The sequence below is a fragment of the Siphateles boraxobius genome, unplaced genomic scaffold (assembly GCF_051911475.1).
Source record: "Siphateles boraxobius isolate OS27281-9 unplaced genomic scaffold, OSU_SipBor_1 12, whole genome shotgun sequence".
In the NCBI taxonomy this organism is placed as follows: domain Eukaryota; kingdom Metazoa; phylum Chordata; class Actinopteri; order Cypriniformes; family Leuciscidae; genus Siphateles; species Siphateles boraxobius.
Genome location: NW_027508722.1, coordinates 28,640,284 through 28,659,803, shown reverse-complemented (window position 1 = coordinate 28,659,803; position 19,520 = coordinate 28,640,284). Strand labels below are relative to the sequence as shown.

General features: G+C 38.0%; 1 protein-coding gene across 16 annotated transcripts in view; it reads left to right on the top strand.

Annotated features, from left to right (window-relative positions):
• ptprub (protein tyrosine phosphatase receptor type Ub) overlaps nucleotides 1-19,520 on the top strand; it is a 231,868-nt gene that overhangs the window by 60,968 nt on the left and 151,380 nt on the right. For all 16 annotated transcript variants that reach the window (XM_077217852.1, XM_077217849.1, XM_077217853.1 and 13 more), the window contains exon 2: nucleotides 12,016-12,144. In XM_077217852.1, coding sequence (XP_077073967.1) covers nucleotides 12,016-12,144 — 129 coding nt within the window. The remainder of the gene's footprint in view (nucleotides 1-12,015; nucleotides 12,145-19,520) is intronic.

Genomic DNA, 19,520 nt, shown 5'->3' with positions numbered 1-19,520 from the left:
TTCTGACGGTCATTCTGGGCAGTTACTCTGTGTGAAATCTGAAAGCACTGCCAGACAGACTTCTCATTTTGATTTTCTGATGACTGTCTCAGGAGCACCTACTTCCACTTAGCCTCAGGTGCTAACGTGCTTCTCAACCTCATCAAGTGAAGCAAATGCATGACAGGGCTTTGGAATTTTTCGGTTAAACTTTGTAGATGAACCCTGAAAATGATTGCATTTTTAAAGTTTAATTTTGTCATTAAATGTTGCAATGGGTGAGGTAATGAGGTAATATGCTCTTATCATTCTCTAGTTAATTGGACTTGATTGGGATTGGTCTAGTTCAGGGGTGTCCAAACACTGTCCTGGAGGGCCACTGTCCAGCAGAGCTTAGCTCTAACTTGCCAGGAAGTTTCAAGTATGCCTAGTAAATTCTTGGATTAGCTGGTTCATTTGTCATTAATTATTCAACATTATGTTGTCCCTAACTCGTAAGACTAAAGTTATTCTTCGGAACAAATGAAGATCTTTTTGATGAAATCTGAGCTCTTCCTGTCCATCCATTGACAGCTATGCAACTACAACTTTGATGATTCAAAAAGTTCATAAAGAGATCGTAAAACTAATCCATATGAATTGAGTGGTTTAGTCCAAATTTGTGAAGAGACTCAGTCGCTTTATTTGATTATTTGAAAACAGTTTTAATGCACATCTTCCGATCGGGTATTAATCATTTACTCACCCCCAAGTTTTTCTGAATCTGCTGAACACCAAGAAGCTATTTTGAAGAATGTCGGTAGCCAAACACTTGATGGGACCCCATTGACTTCCATTGTACATTTTTTTCATACTTATGATGTCAATGGAGTACATCAACTGTTTGGTTTTCAGTTTTATTTCAATTTCTGAAAATGGAAAAATATAACAAGAACAAACCAAGACATTAATGATTGAATGAATGAATATGATTGATGATTGGCTCAATTTGTATTTCAAATATGTATTTAGGGTAAGTTATTGGATCTTATTAGTTTGAAATCCTCTATAGTGGATGCAGCTTTGGGTGAGGTTCGGGATTCAGTGCATCAGCCATTTGGTGGCACTATGATAATGCGACCCAATAAGATCATTGTATTTTTCACAAAGTGCTAGTCTACAGTAGCACATCCATCTTTGGCCTGTTGTTACATACATTATGGAAAGAATCTGTGATGATTATTTCGTTCTGTATAGCTGCCACTGTGTGCGAGTTAGGGCTCCCTCATTAAAACCATAGGTAGGAAATTAAATGCATTCATTGTGAGCGCTAAGAAAGGATGAATGGCCTTGCAGTAGAGTGGCGAGAGACTTCCCGGTTCAACACAAACAGTGTTTGTCTTTGTCTTGATTCTTGGCTGAGTCTGTGCGCCAGGATGCTAATGAGGCTAGCGGAGGAGCTAGGCTGAGGACCAGACAGCCACGGCACATTCCAGCCACGTGCCTAAGCAGTGAGGGAATGTCTGCTTAGCACAGGAGTGGATCTAAACGGCTGGCGAAAGAACTGGGAAGCTAAAAGCTAGTTCATATGGGGTGGTGTCGTCTCTCAGTGCTCACGAGATGTAAATCAAAGAGCTGGTGCTCTTTGAGGAGAGGCAAATTTCATTAACCCATTAATTACTTTTAACTTGGTTGAGTTATTTCAGAAATAGGGCCGTCATGTTTGGCTGTTAATTGACAACAAATATTTTTTTTTTACTAAAGAGAGCTCTTTTTTAAGGAATTTTAAGGAAAATATAAGAAACACCCTTTTTTTGTACCACATATGCCCTTATCCATTTGTGGCAGGTGACAACTGATCACAAACAGAATGTTTCACAGTCACAGTGTGGATGGCTGCAGCTATGTGTGTGAATAAAAAGACATGGATGATGTGCTAAATTGCGTTTGAGATGCAGTCACTTTGATTTAGGATTACTGAACGTAACTTCATTGTTTACTAAAGTGGCCGAGACGTAAACCTTACACACAAGTTGCTATTAAGTGTTTTGTCTGTGTGACATAGTAGGAGCCAGTGCACTGCAGCAAAAAAAAAAAAAAAAAAATATTCCATCAATATTTTTCTCGTTTTATGGTTACACCCTGAAAACAGGAAAGACAAACCCAACCCTCACCCCCCCCCCCCCCCAGCCCCCCGAGAATATATGGTGTATTCCATTTTTTTTATTTTTTTTTAGTATAAACCTCAATAAATGTAATGCTAATAATAAAAACAAAATTCAGCATATATTCTCCGAAAACTGGTCGGATTATCTTAAAATTTTGCTAACAATCTAAAATAAATATCTAAATATAATTACTGCATATAAATCCCTTTACATCAGGAAAAATATTGAATAGAGAAAATGATTGTTTTGCTGCTCTCACACAACTCTCAGTGTTTTTTTTATTTAAAGGTGAATAAATCCATCTTTTGTGATTTGTTTACCATTTTGATATTTTATTTATTTTACATTTCAGGAATTTACTGCCAATGCTAAAGCTAGGTCTCAAAGTGTGGCACAAGAACTCATTTTAAAGACGAGGTGGTGAGGGATGTCACAAACCTCATGAGAACATGTCTGGGGAGGAGAATCTAATTTATGAAAAAAATTAAAACTCAGAAGGCAAGTTGAGGTTGCACATTTCAAAGTGGGACACACTTTAAATATCCCCTGGCAAGGTAGTGCTAACCTGGAAGCATTGTTAAACAAATTGCCTCTCTCCAACATTACTGCTCTAGATAAATCTGAGACATTCCCCTGATCCTCTGACAGCATCCTATTTATCTTGTCCCTGCACTTTTCTCTGTAGTAGAAGCTAGGCTAGCTAGCAGATCCATAAAACTTCTGAAGATACAAAATGTTGTGGTACAGATTAAATCTGTACTGTTTTCGACAGATCCACTGCTTCAGATTTAGTTGTTTGATCTGTATCATCACTTCTGGATTTTAGTTGAGGTGTAGTTACATCTTTAATGGAAAAGTTTTTTGTGCTCCCAAAACAAAGCATAACACTGTCTGTTTGATGCTAAAATAGTCATATTTCTCCCTTTTCTGTAGCTTCCACAAAAAGCTGATCCCTATGTTGATTCATTTTGCAAAAAGATTGGAGTACTGTGATTCGGTCTTGCTTTTATACAATAGTTCAATAATCAAAAGTTAATATTGGATAACTTACATTTTAGGCACGTAATTGCTAGTTACTGTGCATTTTTGGGTTGACAACAAAATAGTATTAGTGAAGCCAGTGCAAAATAATCTGAGCAACACAGTGGTGGTGATTCATTCCTAAATTAATCAGTCTGCTAATGGATTCAATGACTCACTCATAAAGACTTGGTTTGTTTTGACATTGATTTTTTAAACAAATAATTTAAGTGAATTTTCCAGTGACTCACCTAGGCTGTATCTGAAATTGCATACTTCCCTAATCCCTACTATATAGTTGGCAAAAACAGTATGTGAATGTAGTATGTAAGAATACATAGGCTGCATCCAAAAACTTGTGAACTTTTGGCACGCCCGAATCCTGTGCTTTGATAGTTGAGCTAGAAAAAGAAAGATGGTGTCAGAAAGTTGCGTTTGCTGGTCAGTTAATGTCTAAATGTAATTTTTTTGACCAACGCTGCTTGCAGAGTCATTGCCTATAAGGCAGCGAGGCAACAAGTCAGCCGCCTAAGTTTTCAGATTCAGCCATAGTGTTCATAAAACAGTTGGCCAAAAGTTTTCAGATGACCTAACACTTCTGGTGATATTGTGAAGTATGCATCCAGTGGACACTTTACTATCCCATGAGGCCATGGGAGAGGTATGCATACTCTCTTTGTTGGCCATGTGAGAGGAATGTATGCTCTTCCACACTTTGTTCCACACTTTGCATGAATGGCAGTGAAGCGACACAACTGACGCTGGTAGATCATATGACAGTGACAACATGATGAATGTAGACAATATCCAGATTATATTCATACTACACACATTCATCCTATATAGAACATGCTTTTTTGATGGTCAAAAAGTAATTACTTATTCAACATACTGTAAGTACCTATTCAGAAAGTATGCAATTTCGGATGCAGCCCTAGACTGTCATTTAATGTATGAATCAGTAATTTTGAACAAATCCATTGGGTGAATCGATGTAATCCACACGTAGAATCACTGGAACAACACCACCACCAATCACAGATGTTATTAATCTGAAATAAATCATAATCTTCATCCACAGTTTTGAAGCTATTGATAGCCTGACTGCAGCAGGATTCATTGGTACAGTATGTCCTTAGAGGGTTCAGACAAGCCAATTCTTCAACGTTTTAATGAAGGCTAATAACAGCCTTACTCTCCAAAGGGAGCTTGTTCACATTAATAAACAAAACAAACGGATGAGCCTGCACACACAAAAACCTCCATGCTCTCCAGCCAAGGGGCTTTCAACCCTGGCAGTGGCTCAAGCCTGATGTTTTCTGTGTTGTTGCTGTGCCAAATTATATTGTAATTACTTATTGGAGGCAGTCATGACAAGGCTGGGTCGAGGGGCTGCGGTGGGAGCAGAGAGGAGGACTTGATTGTTGCTGTTCAGTCATGATGGTTAATCGTTTGTGTTTGACTTCAAGAAAATGTGCATTGATGGAAAGAAAAGCTGGGCGTTCCACATCGCTCTCAGGATGTTCTGAGAATGTCTCAAATGTCTTTGGCTTTGGTAGGAGAGGAGTAATTGCCAAAATAAGGTGTCAGTTTGTCAGCTTTGGTATATTTTCCCACTCCCACAGAATCGGATCCCTGTACTGAACTGTTAGTGAATAGTGTAAATGAAACTTACTAGGACAGAAGCCCTGGGAAGTTTCTCTCTTTCTTTTTCTTTCAGATATACTGGCTCACATGAGTAATAGGGATCGAAATCACAGTTTAAGGGTTCTTAATCTGATTCCACTTAACGATTATGAAAATCTGATTATTTAAATATTACGGTAATGATTCAATTTAGTGTTTTTGAGCAGTGAGATGCCTTTGCAGCCCAATAACTGGACCTTTGTGCTTAACAACATACTGCACAAAAACAATACTTTTGGTACTTGTGGTTCATTGTCGTTTCACTTATTTCACTTATTCAGACTATTCAGGGAACTTGTAAGTTGTTCTTTGATTATAACAGGAATGTTTGGTTTACAATTGCTAAGTGATGTCACAAATTTGTGCATCAATATAGAATTGAACTGATGTGCAGTTTTGTCACAGGTGTCCAGCTTTGAATATGATTTGGCTGTTTTATAATAGAATTTATTACCATTTTGATTATTTGTCTTTAGCTCAAATAATAAAGCTATTTATTTAATGCCAGATTTGCACAGTAGGCCAATATTCAACAGTTTGGGGTCAGTAAGTTTTTTTTAGTTTTTTGAAAGAAATGCCCCCAGTTTTTGATCAAAATACAGTAATAAGTTATTTTAAGTTGTAATAATATTTAAAAATATTTCTGTTTTCGGATTCAATGTATTTAAAAAAAGTTTTCAGGGTCACACGATCCTTCAGAAATCATTCTTATATGCTGATTTGGTTCTCAAGAAACATTTCTTATTATTATCAATGTTAAAAACAGTTGCACTGCTTAATATTCTTTTTCAGTATTTATTGAATTTTTTTTTAAAAGGTGCAGTGTGTGATTTCTAGCGACATATAGTGGTGAGGTTAAAAATTGCAACCAACAAAAGTTACGGTGGCCAAAAGGAAAATGTCATCGTCTGAGACAGCAGAGTATAGCCAGTTCAGCAATGAGGTTTCTTTACAAGGATAAATTAAAAAATTATGTTCACTTAATTATTCAGTGAAACTATATGTTATTGCGAATATTATTGTTACTTGTTCATCATTGTGTAAGTGTTTTATTCGCTGAGCTAAGCTTGCTTCCTTGCACGAAGAGCAACATATTAGCGAAACACGTTTGTCCGTTTAGGGCTACGGTAGAAACATGTCGGCGCATTTCAATGTAAGGGGACCCGCGGTGTATGTAGATAGAAACTGCTCATTCTAAGGTACCGTAATTCCTCAAATAAAAACCGGTAGTCAATTAAAAGCCGGGCCTCTGATAGTGGCCGGGAGCAGGGTCAACACAGACAAATAAAGGCCGGTCTCAAGTTAAGGCCGGGGAAAATTTAGTGTTGATAGGTAATCTCCTGTGCCTTTCATATAATGACGTAACGTAACATACTCATTTTCCACTAGATATTTTCCTCTACATCTCATCATCGATGTCAGCCCGCTCTGACGCGACATGCCAGATTCAAACTGTGCTTTCACGCTGAGCTAAAGAAGGACTTTCAGCGCTTCTCATAATGTAGTGTGAGTAGAGTAAAAAGTACTTGTCCAAAAAACTACTTGAGTAAGAGTAAAAAAGTAGCTTATTTAAAAGTACTCATGAGTAGTGAGTAGTGAGTACTGAGCTGCGGATTTTACCCCTTATAATAAACACTGTGCACTACAATTTATAAATTAAAAAAAATTCACATACTGTAATTCACATTATATTTTCTTCTTTGTCAGAAGGATTGAAGAATATATATCATCCATCTTTTTAAAATGCATCAAATCAGTACACTCATCACCATTTAAATCATATTATTTGGGGGGGAAAAGCATTTAAAATTAGGCGAAAAGAAACTGGGCCTGAGCATGCTATTGTTGCACATAAAATATCAATATTCATAACTGTGCAAAGAATTCAAAAACCTTTAGAAACTCATATGATAGTTCAGCATCACACACCATGAGATGGGTTAAATAGAGAGATTAAAAAATACCCAATTTCTCTGCAAAACGGTACCAATGTTAGTGTATAACTAATATTATCAGATTACCTCACCTAATGCATTGAAAAAGGCTAAGATAGTGAGCTAACACTAATTACACACTTTAATTCCATGCTATTAAATATGTTAGAATTTAAACGTAAATGCACATTGTTCTAGAAGGGTGGCATCATCCCTTACATTTTACACGGCTACATTTACTCGCATTGTAATGCTGCTGATAATATAATTTGTAAGGAAAATTGTGCATTAAATAGGGAAGTTATATCCAGGAAACTTTTACAAAAGAAACAAACAAACAAACACACACACACACACACACACGCATGTCTCTTTGTAGTCTCGGCGAAGCTGTTTTATCAGCAGCATCCACACACAAAAAAACAAAAGTTCAACATGAAAAATGTTTTTGCGCAAGTGCACTTGCCAAATGAAGACGGATTGTATATTGGATCAATCAAAAAACGTTGTTTATTAACGAGCTGTAACGTTAGTCACAGACTGACAGAATAAATGCAGTTCAAGTTAACGCCATGGTTCATAGAGTGCACTGATTCTGAATCTGGCGGCATGGCGAGCATGAGACGCGGCAGTGCACAGATCGTGACGCGCGTCTCTCTATAATGTGATTGTGAAGTAAATGGGAGCGGGAATTCACCGCATTATGAACTCGTCACGCAATACCCCCAACCTCAGACCAAATGTTAGGCCATTTAGACAGGCCAGCCTATATAAATATCATATTAAGCAGAAATGTGAAATGTACCTTAGCATATTAGAGGAAGACGCTGATATCTGGATTGAATTGATGCCTGAAGAATGCACTTCCACAGCAATCACGAGTAACACCAGGAATAGGCGGTTAAAGTTTTCTATGCTTAACTTGATTTGATGACAGTCACGAGACCGATTACTCAATCCAATCACGTTGATGGATAAAAATAAAATGAAATTAGGCTAAAACAAGCATATGTAACGAGTAACGACCACAAACAGAAGGAAAATAGCGGAGAAAAAGTACCGATACGATACATCACTTAAAATGTACTCAAGTAAAAGTAAAATTACACAATTTTTAAACTACTCAAAAAGTACAATTTCTGAAAAAAACTACTTAATTACAGTAACGTGAGTATTTGTAATTCGTTACTCCACACCCCTGTATATGACAACTATTCATTGTTTTTAACCACATCATGTTTATTTTAGGTTTCAGACATTTAAATACATATAATTTATAGAAGAACAATACATTTATAGTTTGTAAAATACACAGTGTCTATAGAAGCGGCCATAACAATTCATTCAAATATATTTGCCGAGGTGTTTTATTCATATCACAGTGCAAATAACTATTAAGTTTACTCTGTTCTTCTCCCAGTTCACCAGCCACTTACTTTAATGTATTCCGTGAGAAACTGATGAATTCACGTGCTGTAATAAATCCAATAGAAAAGAATCTCTGAACTGCGGCCCAAACAAACATCTCACGTTACAGATCAAGATCATTTATAACGTTAAAGGTTTTTAAACGACACAACAAACTCTCTTACATGTATTTGAGAATCGGAGTTTGGAAGTTTAAGGAAGTTTGTTAAAGCTCCCGTTGGCAACAATTTTTTGATCATATTCAGTGAAATCGACTCTATAATCCGACAGAACAACATAAATAAAGTGGTTTTAGAAAAAAGACAGAGCTTCTAACTCCACCTGGAGCGTGTTATTTGTTTTGGAAAAATCCACCCGTCCCGGATCATCGGGTCCAATCCACGCAGGGGGGTGTGAGATCTGACTGTCAATCACAGGTCGTGCACACGCCTGCCCTCGCGCACGTTACAATCACATGCACACGCCTGAAGTTCGCGCAGTAATGAAGAGTGATGGCGGAAAAGATTCCAATTCCTTGGTTAACCTCAAGAGCTAGGAGGTCAAAAACAACACAGGAAAAGAGAACACCTGCTGAAAATAAAGAAGTAAAGAAAGAAAGTGCGTAAATAAACCAGGATCAACATCGGGTTGGCATTTGAAAGGTGGAGAGATTTACGTGATTTAATTGGGTTCAAGCTGGATGCAGAGCTTGCAACATTTCTTCTCCACAGGTAATTGTGCTTTATCAACCAGTTACTTTATTTCTTAGTGTTATAGTAATTCCACAGGTAATTGTGCTTTATCAACCATTACCTTTATTTCTTAGTGTTATGTTAGTAATGTATGTTTGCCCTAATGTGTTGGTATGGATAGCTAACGTTAGCACTTGTTGGGCAGGTTCGTTTGTTTGCACTGAAATCCGTGTGAATGTAACGTTAGGTGGATAAACATGTCCAGATGAAAGCACAAAAGTTATTTACGTTTAATTGGTGGGTAATCCATTTCGTAACAATCTACTCCAAAATGACAAAACAACAATAACAAAATACTTCATGGTGTTGATGGATGCTGATGAGACGGGCGCGTTCACAGAAAATCTGGTGCACTGGCACTGACGAGCACGAAGCCACGAACTCGGTGGGAGGGTATTCGTTGATAGTGGGGGAGGGGCATGATAGTTGTAAACATTCAAAATTTTGAAAAGTCCACTCAATCTGCAGACTTGCCGACTGGAGCTTTAATGTTTAGAAATATAGTGCTACAACTGTCATACAGCGCTATTTTGGCTGTGGTGAATCACCTGCGTGCCAAGCATGACGCGTCACCATGGAAACAGGGCGGGTGGGGGGATCGCGATGCAGTCTCAACATAGTGATGTCTGTCAGCCATCGCGATAGATGATTGCATCGTCTATCGGCCCAATCCTATTATTTATGAAAAAGATGGAATTAGAAATAAAGGCCTGCCTCTAATAAAAGCATGCTTCAAATAAAAGCCGGTTACCTTCTGCAGTTCAGGTATATAAAGGCCCCGGTTTTTATTTGAGGAATTACGGTAATACAAAATATAACGGTTCATTAAGTAAGGTCTTTATACACCACTGGTAGTGAGGAAACGCGCTCTCTAGCACTGTTCGTTCGCTGACGGCTACGGTAGAAACATGACGACACAACATGTCGACCTCCATAGAAGGGGGTGCCCGCGGTTATGGAGGTATAAATGTCTCTGAGATAATAAAAACATAACGGTTCATTATGCAAGGTCTTTATACACCACTGAAAACATAGTTATGGATCTTATATTGCATTTCTGTCAATAGATCCTCAGAAATATTACACAATGCACCTTTAGTTTCTTTAAAAATATATTTTTTGCATAGTATGCACAATAAAAGCTCGTCCACAATGAAAAATTCGTGTCTATTTTCCTTTTGAAATTAAAAAAAATCCAAGTAACCAATTGTAGTACCAGACAGATTTATAACCCCTTCCCATTTGGCTGTTGAGGGGACAGGCCCAGAGGTGGCAGTAAAGAGGCACTCAGCGACGAGGGTCACCTTGATATCATAGTTATTGTCAAACCCATTGCCAGCGTGGTTCCTCTCCCCTCTGCCCCGTCTGCTTTGAGTTGGCCCAAGTCAGCAGCACATGACTAAGGTTTGTAGACTGCCCACCGCTGCCTGCTTTTTCTTACACTATAAGGCTAATGTGAGGGACCACAGCAGATGTGGCGAGGTGCTCAGGCTGTGGCACATTAAGCCGCTGCCCTTGGGTCGCAAATGTGCTGCTTATTAAACGTAACGTGGAGCCGAAATTAGTTGCAGGCTGAGATTAAGACGTCTCTGATGGATTAGAATAATAGTTTGAAATCGTTATAGAAAGCTTAAAATATTAGGCCCTGTCCCAAATGGCACACTTTCAGTTTTGTGGACTTACAATGGCCGCCGCGAGATTATGAAATCCACGAGACCATACAGTGTCCCATTTGCCATTTTAGGTTTCAGAGGGGTTCTGGTGAGATATGCCCCCTTGATGCACTCTTTTGCCGAGCCTGCCCTGAAGTGAGCTCCGCAGCAGACTTCATTCCATCAATCAAAGCAACGTTACATTGCGAAAGTGCGGACTCGTAGGAAGACCGCGAGTGCTTTGGGTACTATTTGGGACAGGGCCTTTGTTTGCCCCATATTTAACTAGCAGGAAGTTTGTGAACTTTCATGAACTGTTTGTGAACATTATTTAAATGGGACTTGTGTACTTGTTGATATGGGTTTTTCAAAAGTAAGTAGTGATTTATACAATTACAGCCATGTCAATATTATTATATTTATGACATTATATTTTAATATTTCATATCCCATGTTTATTATTATTATTCTTATTAGTTGTAGTATTAATACAATCAAAATATAATTAAATAAATAATAAATAATGCTTTTTTGATAAATTCATAAAACTATTTGATAAATTATACTGACAAGGCTGATTGCAGATTTTGCAACTTTTCATTATTATTATTATAACTGTCTGCTTTGCCAGTTAATATCTACTGACAGCCTTTTCAATATAATTATTTAAATTATATTATCATTTTTATTAATAAAATTGTATATAATACATCTATTAATAATAATAATAAATAAAATACTTTTATTAAAATAATATTTAATAATACATAAATAATAGTGACCAGGCTGGCAGTATATTTGCAACAATTGAGTTATCTTTGGCCGTTTAATTAGTCCTTGCTGATATATTGGTCTGTCACTGGACTTGTGTTTGTGTTGTAAATCTTCAATCACTATTGATGATGGATTGGTAGAGGCGATGGGTAGACGTGTGTCCTTGTAGATGTTGTGTGTGAGAGCGGTGTGTCTTGAATAAAGGAATGATTACTTTGGCGAATGGCTGACTAAAGAGCCGGTGTTATAAATGTATGTGGGTGTGTGCAGTCTGACACCTCTCACTCGGCAAAACCAGAAATGAGATCAGAGGGGCTCGCATGATGAAACGGAGCCCCAAATAAAACACGACTGCTTAATTAGGCTGTCGGGCCAGGGGGTCCTAGTATGCCTGCCTGCAGCCACATTAACTGAGGGAGTCGTATTGTAATTCAAATTTCAGTGTCAACAAATTGTGGATCAAATGCTGTCCAAATGAAATGTTATTGTCCCGGAGGCTTTTAAATATACGGCCAGACGCTTTAAATAATTCATGTACAGAGACTTGTAAGGTTAAGCAGGAAGCACGTATTCCAAGCCGTTTAAGGTTTTTAATGAGATGAAGTCATGGACTTGAATCAAGACCGATAACATGTTTTGCTTCTCTCTGTTCCTCCCTCGGCAGCGGGCTGCACATTTGATGAAGACTCCGACCCCAGTCTGTGTGAGTTCAGCCAAGGGGAGGAGGATGACTTTGATTGGCAGCTGTTCCGTGCTCACGCCTCGCCACACTCCACCTCTGATCTCCTGCGCGGTAAGTCTGCCCAGCATTGTCCATTCTTATTCCACCAGTTTATTTCACACTGTGGCGCAAACCGTTTCACGCCCGTGGTCCCGTCCATCTCAGATGCCCTCCTACCGACCTCATCAGAGTGACAGCTGGAACGATGGCCGCCATAGCAGCATGCTCTTTATTTTGTTTCTCGTTTTATTTGTAGTTTTGTAAAAATGAAGAGAAAGTTTTCTGTGTTAAATGTGTTGCTATCTGGAACTACTGAGAACATGTAGTCGATATTCCAGTTTTATTGATGGAAGTATGCAAATCAACTTTGACCAGTCAAAACAAGCGGGCGAAATGAGAAAGGTAAAGAGTCGGATCTATAAACGCACATCAGCAGGTCTCGTCTCTCGATGTCTTATTCTGTCCATGTCAACCGGCGAACAGAAGTGATTAGGAAGTTGGCCCTACCTGAAACGAATCGATCCCGACAATCAATGAGTTCTTTGAAATGTAGCCCATCCCGAAACGGGAAGTGTCAGAGAGATGCGCACGGCCTGCTGGGAAGGGGCTTTTATTGAGAGTCATTGTTGAAACTAGATCAAAACAAGCAGAGGGAGGCAAGAAAGTGCAGAACTAGTAATTGGATTAGGCGGCCACCGGTGGTAAGACAGTGAAAGAGACGGATGGATCGCTGGGACTTCGATGCGAGGAGAGATAGGATGCCGATGACACAATGAAACGGATAAAAACTTGGTAAGGTTTTCAGCGATGAAGTAAAACACTGGGGACCTGGATAGAGAGGCTTGTGAAAAGCATATCTCACGGGGAATGTGAGCCAAGCTCTATAATCTACACAAGTTTGAATGGAAGGTCAAAGACTACTAGAGGAATAGGAATTTACAGACTGGGCCGGCTGTCCTTAATCTTTTTCAGGGGACAAATAGTACTACATTTGTAGTGTACATTTATAATAAAATAATACTAGTTTATGTAATATACTATAAGTATAATATAATAAGTATATATATATATATATATATATATATATATATATATATATATATATATATATATATACCGTGTATATATATATATATATATATATATATATATATATATATATATAACGTGTCGAGTAATTGAAGGAAACATGAACTAACAATGAAAAATACTTAGTTCCTATCTTACTGTTAATTGCAATATTTACAAATATAGCTAACACTTTATTTTACAGTGTCATTTTTACATGTAGTTACTGTAGTAATAACTATAAATTATGCAAAATTACACACAACTAACCCTAAACCAAACCAATCCCTAATCATAATCCTATAGTACATTACTTAGTACATAAATGTATAATTACAGTGTAATAATGACACCCTAAAATAAAGAGCAACCGAAATACATTATTAAAATCAAAAAGTTATATCTGTTAGTATTATTTAATGGAACTGAACTAACATTAACCAAGGTTAATAAATACTGTAACAAATGAATTGCACATTGTAATTGTCATATATATATATATATATATATATATATATATATATATATATTGTCATGGGGGGACCGCACTGTGGTTGCAGCCGTTGTGTGTGCTGACGCGTGTTAACACCAGACAGAAGGAGATTTACATCACCATATGGAAAGAAGCGTAAATGGATGTAGAAGCATAGGTTACTATAAAGCTATGTCTTAGTTGGTGCTTATCTTGGCGAAAGGCGAGTACAAATCAGCATGAAGTTTTAACATCTACTCTCGTGTAATGGAAATCATAAACAATATTGAGATTTTATCAAGAAAATAATATTATGAAGTATTATTTATTTGGTTTTATATATCATATTTATATATCATATTTATATATTTATTACATTTATTTGTTTTTTTCAATTACAAACTGTAATTGGTTTGCAGTTCCTGACCTTTTATGACAGCTGTGTTTTACCTTTTTCTTTTCATTCAGAATTCCTAACGGAGATTTGATGCCTGTATCTTGTATCATCTTCTGTTGAAGTAAATGATTGTGAAAATTACTAAATTGAAAGATCACCATTTTTCGGTGATTTAAAGCAAATTTTCTCATTATCTGTTACACTAATCTTGTGATTTGAAGTAATTGTTGTGTGAAAGGAAAGATTTATGCTAATGGAAGCACTGCAGCAGGTTTTGAATAAACGACTGGCAGTGCTACGAGTGTGATCAGTTTGAAGTGAAGTCTAAGAGAATGTTCCACGCGATTGTGAATAGTACCAAAGCCACTACAACCAAACTATAAGTCGTTTTAAATGTATGAATGAGTCATTAGGATAGTTGAGGATGATGGAATCCTCCACAGTACATCATAATCAGCATTCTAATCAGATGCAGACCCAAGACACTTCACCCGCAGTCACAGGCGCTGTGCAGTAATTAATACATTTCCCTCTGGGTTTAATTAAAGCCGACTGTCTGTCGTGTGACATTCACTCTGCTCCGAGGGCAACAGATGAGTCTAGGCATGCAAAGTTTAAGTAGGTGAGAATGATGTCACACCTTGAAAACACAGCAGGAAGTGTTTGACTGTGTGAATGTAAACAGACACTGACATCGCACATTCACCCTGCGGTAGGAGTTTATCATATACTCTTACATGGAGAACCCCACACTGACATCTGTAACGGGCAATGAGGCATTTAACCGGCAGATTTTTGATCTTCATAACATGGGGCAGATTGGTTTTGGGAAACTAGGTCAGAAACTGCCATGGTACTGAGTGGCAAAACGGATTCTTTCATGTTGTTTTCTGTGTCAATATGCAAACGTTGCGCTCTCATGCACAAGGCCAGTTGTATTTTCTCAGTTCTTAGTGTTTAAGCGATTCTGTCACCATCGCCCATGTTAATTCAGAGCACGACGCTGAGCCAACTTTTGCTTAGAAGATTACAAGAGAATGGGGTGTAACTCTGGTCCCTGTGTGTGGATAAAACGGCACAGTTTTGCAGTGATAACCCGTATCTCTCTGTCAGTAGACAAATTCAGATTTTCTGTCTGAGGGTTTATAAGGGGTGAGAAAGGGCTTTGGATGCCTACAGGGAACAAAACGACAATTTCACATTTATGTATAGAAAAATAGAATTTTTGAATAGATATATATATTTTTTTCTCTGTCTCACTAAGACAACAGGTCATATTTGTGACGAACAGTTTCGTAGTGTAACCCGTTAGAGGCCAGCATGGGTCGTTGTGTTACTCACACCTAGGGCTGCACAACTTAAATCATGATCTAAATAAAACCAAAATCAGGGAAAAGTTCTTAGAGACGTCTTTCATAGTCTGTATCAGTATGTCTTTGATTTGAATTTGGGTTTAGACTATCATTTTTACAGTTTGACTTCAACCATACAGCTCTGATTTATTTACTCAACAGAGCCAAGTCTGAGATATTTGGTGAGTATTAATTTTAGACAGGGCAAGCAGAGAGGCATGTACTCAGAGAGGTCAATCGGTTAACATTCAATTGCAAAGAGATTATTTCTTATCTGATCATTAGTCGGAAGTCAGTCACACTGCAGTCTGATGTGTTCTGAGGTAAGACCTGCAACCTACACGCTTGAATCCAGTGGATCGGTTAGAGACGGGAAGACCTCTCGGTCAACGTGGGCGGCAGAGAAACCTGCAGCACTTCAGATAACCTAATTGGTCCTTTCTCTCCTTAAGCTAGGCCTCTGGGTCCAGCAGAGATCTGCAGTAATCTCCTCACCGGAAGAAGGTTCCCACAGATATTAGTGCTAAAGCCAGGCAATTCTCTGGGCATGTTGTATCTTATTACGTCCTTTCTTAGTCAGAGAGGCACCGAGGCACACAGCGCTGATCAGAGACCTGTAGGTCTTTATTACCAGCCGCCCTTCACCTTTCTCAAACAGCAGGCTCGTGTCCCATCTGCACATTATCCACACTCTGATGCCCAGGCCTTATTCATCACTGATATGAGAGACCACATGGGCCCCTGACAGAGGAAGTTGGTGGGGAGACACATCTGGTGGAGTTGTAGGGTCATTATCAGACCTGGCTGGCTTCCCTCAATGATCTAATAAAGTTTCCTGAAGCCCAGAGCTGCCTGCCTCCATCCACCGTCTCTCAATCACGGACTTCTGCTCTGGGACTCTCAAAACTGGCTCTCGACACACGGATGGAATGGAGTTTATAGTGCACTGCAATTATTTTGAATTAGTCTGCATGTTTACGTTTTGACTTGTTTATGACCTTGCGTCATGTTGCATAAATACAGCCACCAAGTTACTAGTCTGACTATTTACTCTTCAGAATTAAATTAGACCAATCTACATTTTTACGTAATTTACTTAATAAGACCCATCTTAAAGAACAACATTAGATGATTAACTTGTAAGACTAGTCTAAGCATTTTATGCAACCTGCCACAGTTCTGGTTTGGAAGGATGTTTTAACTCGCTGGGTTTTAAACTATTCTATTTCTATTCTTAATCTTTATAATTTTACAAGTAGTGTGGTCAGATAAACTTTTTTTTTTTTTTTTTTTGGTAAAGCATTTTATTCTGCATGGTCATAGTTATAATTTACTATTCATTTGAAGGACATTGAAATAGCTTGTTGTACAATTTTTTAAAAATGTTTAAACATACATTTTTTTAAAGCTCCAGTACCGTATTTTTCGCACTATAAGGCGCACCGGATTATAAGGCGCACCTTCAATGAATGACCTATTTTAGAACATTTACTGTATATAGGGCGCACCGGATTATAAGCCGCATAAGATACTGCAGTCAAACGTTTGACTGGGTTTGCGTTATGCATCCACTAGATGTGCTAAAAGGGAATGTAGTGAGTGCGCGGCGCCGGAAGCGAGGCGTTTATTAGTAAGTGTGAGCGCGCTGGGGCGGGCACGTAACTTACATTCGCAGCCTGATTCGTATGAGTATTCATGTGCGGCGGCTCGCTGACAGCAACAGCTGGCTGTTTTGAATGAGACGACCCGGTTACTGTGAACGGGGAACGCTTTATGAACATTCTGTGATGCGCAAGCAGCGCCGGGGACAGTGTGTCTGTTCGTATGTCTGTTAGTAAGAGTGAGCGCTCGTGAGCGGGCACATAACCTGATTTATTCGACGTTATTAACCAACTGATCCAATTGATCCATATATAAGGCACTCCGGATTATAAGGCGCACTGTCGTTTTTTGAGAAAATGAAAGGCTTTTAAGTGCGCCTTATAGTGCGGAAAATACGGTAGGTAACTTTTGTAAACAAATATTTGTTAAAACTGTCATTATGTCCTGACAGTAGAATATGAGACAGATAATCTGTGAAAAAAATCAAGCTCCTCTGGCTCCTCCCTGTGGTCCTACTGCTATTTGCAGAAATACACCGCTCCCGGTCAGAAACAACCAATCAGAGCCAGGAGGAATATCTTAGCAGTGTCAATCGTGCTCGTGTACGCGCTGATCACCCCTCTCTTGCACAGCGCGAGCGCGTACCGTTGTTCGTGACTCTCCTGTTCGAACTCGTTCATCCAAATGATCGAATCTTTTTTCGAGTCATTTCGTTCATTCAACGAATGAAATGACTCGAAAAAAGATTTGTTCATTTTGATGAACGAGTTCGAACAGGATCACGAAGTGCTTCACAGAACAGAGCAAGGCAAGCATTTGTGCTTATAAAACGTAAAGTTTTTTATTTATTTTTGAAATGACCGATCGTTTCGCTAGATACGACCCTTATTCATCGTCTGGTATCGTTTAGAGCCCTTTGAAGCTGCGCTGAAACTGTCATTTGGTCCTTGAAACGTTTTTGTCCTATTGAAGACCATTATATGGAGAAAAAGCCTGGAATGTTTTCATCAAAAACCTTCATTTCTTTTCGACTGAAGAAAGAAAGACATGGACATCTTGGATGACATGGGGGTGAGTAAATTATCAGCAAAAGTTTTTTTTAAAAAGTGAACTAATCCTTTAACGTTATCTTACTAGCTATTTATAACTTATAGAAAGAGTGCAACGTTATAAAGTTACATGTATTGCAAAATACATAATGATTTGAGGACCAAGTTTGTAGTCAAAGTATGGGCAGGCCATAGTCAATGTAAAGCATATTGTTGATGTTTCGTCCCTATTAGTGAATGTTCCATAACTGTTTATAATCCACCGTCATCGGTGGTCCTGCTTACTAGCCTGCTTACTAGCCTATTATTACAATTTAAAATGTATGTTTTCTATTATAATATATTTTAAAATGTAATTTATTCCTTTGACTAAGCTCATTTTTCAGCAGCCATTACAGCCAGTCTTCAGTGTCACATGATCCTTCAGAAATCAGTCTATGCTGATTTGGCGCTCAAGAAACATTTCTTATTGTAATTATATCAATGTTTAAAACATTTGTGTTTGATGAATAGAAAGTTTAAAAGAACAAGATTTATTTGAAATTCTGTAACAATCTTTACTGTCACTTTCGATCAATTTAATGCATCTTTGCTAAACAAAAGTGTTAATTTCTTACAAAGAAAGAAGGTCTTGCGGACCCCAAACTCTTTGTAGTATACACCCCCATGCCAATTTAAAAATATTTTTTTTGCAGTGATTTAATTGACTATGTAGTTAATATTTTGAATCATATGAAAACAATGTATTAGAAATACAGGCATTGAGTAAAAGGCAACACTGTAGTTTTGGTGCAAAAAGAATGCTTCAAAAGTAATCGGCAGTGTGCCAGTGTGTATAGGTTTCATCTCATCCTAAATCAGACTCACCCGTAGCACTCAAAGAATTGATTAATCATGCCTCTCTTGTTCAATTTTAATACAATGATCCTCCGCTTCTCTTTGGGCTTTCATCTGATCAGAGAAGTGTCTTTTTAACCGTCTCAGCCCAGAGTTTCAAGTTATACGTTTAGCACCTCGTAATGGAATCGGCTCTTGACAAAGGTCCCAAACAAAAACCTCACCATCCATATGATTGAAATTCCATCATCAAAGTGCACATGAGATCAAAGCTTGATGAGTATGGTAGTAAAATAGATATGCTGCTATATTAGATGGCTGAAGGCTGATTGAATAGAATTTCTTTGGAATACTGGCCGATGTTTTTATCAACATTTTTCAGTACTGTATGACATATCAGTTCATTTATTTGAAATATTTTTATGGATTAGTTTTCTTCAGAGAGCTTGTTTGCATTCTGGGATTACGTTTTCCACAAAGGATACATGCGTTGCGGTTTTAGAATCTGGTCAAAACAAATAATGTTAGGACATGTTTAACTTAAAAACTTAATTATGAAATGGATGCTGTATGCAAAGGATGTGAAGTTTGATGATTATTATTCCCGAGCTGCTGATTTACCTCATGGTTAGGAGTACAAATTATTAATATATTTGATTTTATCAAAGGGT